Source organism: Lycium barbarum, chromosome 3 (genome assembly GCF_019175385.1).
Source record: "Lycium barbarum isolate Lr01 chromosome 3, ASM1917538v2, whole genome shotgun sequence".
NCBI classification, from domain to species: Eukaryota; Viridiplantae; Streptophyta; class Magnoliopsida; order Solanales; family Solanaceae; genus Lycium; species Lycium barbarum.
This window is the reverse complement of record NC_083339.1, coordinates 46954674-46958383: the sequence shown is the minus strand read 5'-3', so window position 1 is coordinate 46958383 and position 3710 is coordinate 46954674. Positions and strand designations below refer to the sequence as shown.

The window sequence follows — 3710 nt, the reverse complement described above, 5'->3', positions numbered from 1 at the left end:
AAGCGATTTTATTATCTTTTGTTGAATATTCTAATACAACGTCATCACTCTTCTCACATTTTGTGTTATTTTCTTATGAAACACCTTAATTACATAGTTGTATCTTACTAGGACTAAAGAAATATTTGAAGTAAAAATTATATGTTTTGTATCAAGAATATTCCGGAAAAAAAACCCGAATAACCCGAGACAACCCGAGGTTGAAAAACCCGAATCTTATTGGTTTGGTTTGGTGTATAAATTTAAAAACCCGACGCAATTGGTTTGGTTTGGTGTTTAAAAAATCCGAACCAACCCGGTCCATGTACACCCCTAGCTTTAACCAATAAAGAATAAATTTATTTTATTGTTGTTAATTACATAAATTGATTATTTAGCCATTAAATGATCCTGTTTGGACAATATTTGGTTGAAATTGAAAAAAAAAAAAAAGGTATTTAAAGTTAATATTGAAGTTGAAAACAAATTGACATTGTGTTTGACATGAATTTCACTTTGAAAAGAAGTTGAACTTTTCGGGTGAAACATTACTTCATTTTAGATACTCAAACAAAAATTTTAGTTTTAATATTTTCTATTTTAAATTGAAATTGAAACAATGGATAAAATTGTAAAATAAACATTGATTTGGAAATTTTGTATGTCCCAATACCTTTATAACTCAAACATGAATGTTTGAAATATGCATATGGTTACAATTCAACATGTTACAATAGAACATTTATGATAAGGACATGGGATAAACGTTCAGCGCACGTTCCAAGAGACTAGTCTTTAGTTTAAAAGTACAAAATTCAAAAATCTCCCTTATTTTCTTAATTTTGTATATAATCAATAAAACATCTAACTTTAAACGGTTCGAGTACATGATTTAAACAAATTTGAACAAGTTATTTGAAGACATAGAATACAATTCCTTAACAGGTAAACTCTCTATTCTCTGTGACGCTTGTTAGATTTTCTCCTTCCGACACCACTCTTATTATACACTCTACAAAGAAGAATTATTCCGCTTTGTGTAGACTATGATCTGTTCATTCAAAGAACATAAAATTATGGAATATTGACTAATTAGTAAAATCATTAGTGGAAAACATGTACTCTATCCATTTTAACTTACATGACATAGTTTGACTTGATAGGAAATTTAAGAATGAGAGAAAGATTATTGAACTTGAGAGTTTCAAACATATATCATAATATTTGTGTTAGTATAAAACTCTTAAAACTTGTAATTTTAAACATGTTATAATCTTTATATGATTATAAAAATTTCTCATTAAAAATAATATAAATTTAAAATTAAATTATTTTCAAATATAAAAAATGTGATATTCTTTTCCAAACGAACTTATAGAAAACATAGGCCAGTGGATTGACTGTGTAATAAGTATACAAGTGATGGATTAGTCACCTCAAGAGTTAAGAAAAGACATTAACATTACTACTGTTAGCAAAGCAACGGATTTACAAATAAATATAATATCCACAATTTAGTCTATCCAGTTTCTTGCCTTATCAACTCCTTGAACTCTTCATCGGTAGTCTTGAGCATCAATGACAGTGGAATTGAAACTCCAGTGTGTACAAGTTCAATGTGCCTTGGTTTTATTCTTTTCTCCAAACTAAAAGCAAAGTACTGAGGGAACTCTTTCAATTCATCCAATTCACCTTGCATTTGTTGAGAAAAGTAGTCAAATTTAGGCTTGAAATTATTCTCAATGCTGAAAGTGAATAGTCCTGGACACCTCAAAGTCATTTCGACTGCTTCCGTTCTTGAAAATCCTAGACTTATCAAATAATCGAGCTTGGGTATTAAGGTATTTTCGACACTAGAAACGAGCAAGATTGGATCTTGATAAGCTAAATGATGCAAATCTGTGAAGCCAAGTCTTTGAAGATAAAAGAGAGCTGGTTTAAGCTGGTCTTTTACACTGCAAACGAGCAATCTTGGACACTTGTTGATGACCCTTCTCAAGTTGTGTTGAGGGACTCTTAGGTCTTTTGAGAGGAAATTGAAAACTGGGTTGAGTTCAGAATTAATATCTGAGGTAAGAATTCTTGGGCACATCCCAAAGATCCTTGCAAAGTCCTTCTGGTGAAGTCCTTTTGATTGAAGGAAAGTGATGATGGAATGAATAGTGTGTAAAGAAGCTCTGTGAAGGTAAGGGTTTTGAGACAGTGCTTTTCCTGAATCAACACCCATTATTTCTAAGCACAAGATTTTCTCCTTGAATTGCAACGAGATGTTCTTGTGAGTTGGTTGATAAAGTGGGTTCTTTAGGAGAATCGATTTTGGTTTTTTTGATAAAAGACTTATTTGTTCATCTGAACATGATGATGATGGTGGTGGTGGTAATTTCTGAACAGAGAAGCAATGAAAAGATGTTGCTGCACTTGACATGTTTGGTGATGGTATTATTTTGCAACTTTAGTCTGGTGATTCTTATGAAATGGTTTTCTTTCCATCTTGTGATTTTTATAAGGCCACCTGGCAGTTTGCTTTCAATTTATTGGCTCTGACTTGATTGTGTAGATTGGATAAGCATAGTGTAAATTAGACTTTGATAACACTCCATGGGTTTTGGACAAGTAACTTATCCTATCTGCAATGGAAAAAACCTTTAAAATTGTAACCATCCGTTTCAAACAAAGGACTGATTGGATTAACATAGAAAAAGAAAGAAAGATGAAATTGTAATCATTAGTAATCTTTTATGATGAATGGATAAGCAAGAAGAAATCCTTGTGATTAGTCAAATTTGTTGGTAAGGTCAACGAGATTCCTGCAATGATCATGTAAAAGATCTTTCATTACAACAGGAAGATGTATTAAGGGCTAAGTGCGAATGAGGTGAGAGCAAAGCAATTTCTATGATCCTGCTTTCTCCAATATTATACAAATAAAGCGGTCATAATATTCCCTTGATCCCCATTTTATGTGGACGTCAGTCTGTCGTTTAAAAAAAAAATCTTAACCTCTTTATTTTTCGACATGACTAGTTGGACTCACTTGATATAAAAGTTTTCTTTTATATGGAAAAAAAAAAAACACATGAAATTCACCAACACTCAGTTAAAAGACAATTTTGATCTTTGCATATATTTGATTCAAATGTCAAATGATATTTGGGACAAGGTGAGAGTAGTCACCATAGTGTACAAGATGAGGGAAGCGCGAGATGATTCGGACATGTGAAACACATGCACTAGTGAGAGGTTAGCTATTGCGGGTCTAACGAGAAGCAGATGTAGGCCGAAAAATATTTTGGGAGAAGTGATTAGGCAGGAGGTAGTACACCTGCAACTTATCGAGGACATGACCCTAAATAGAAGAATATTGAGATCAGTGTTTTAAAAGGCAATTCTGGGACTTGTCTCGGGGCGGGATACTGATAAAACGCCTCGAGGTTTACGTGTGGGGCTTAATTCTATGAGGCTTACGCCCAACGCGTCAGACTGTACGCCCTAAACACGCCCAACGCTCGGGGCGCGCCTAAGAGTTCTTACACAAATTATGTGTCAAATTCCTCAATTAACATTATTGACTCTCATAATTATTTATTAAATGAATGATACTTAATAGTTTTCTTCATCTATAGAAATAAGCCGATTGAGAGTAACTCAAATAGCAAACCGTAGTATTGCATATTTAGTATTTGAGAACACTGTGAGGGTGAATATCACTTAACATTTTTTTTAAAAAAAAA

At 32.8% G+C, this 3710-nt stretch overlaps 1 protein-coding gene across 1 annotated transcript; it reads right to left on the bottom strand.

The window, feature by feature from the left end:
- Window positions 1-1422: 1422 nt before the first annotated feature.
- Window positions 1423-2965, bottom strand: LOC132631126 (transcription termination factor MTEF1, chloroplastic). The gene has a single exon (XM_060346729.1). The coding sequence runs from the start codon at window positions 2402-2404 to the stop codon at window positions 1499-1501; it is 906 nt and encodes a 301-aa protein (XP_060202712.1). The 5' UTR covers window positions 2405-2965; the 3' UTR covers window positions 1423-1498.
- Window positions 2966-3710: the final 745 nt, after the last annotated feature.

Excerpts from the sequence above, each read along its gene's own strand:
- LOC132631126 (XM_060346729.1), bottom strand. The coding sequence starts at position 2,404 with ATGTCAAGTGCAGCAACATCTTTTCATTGCTTCTCTGTTCAGAAATTA.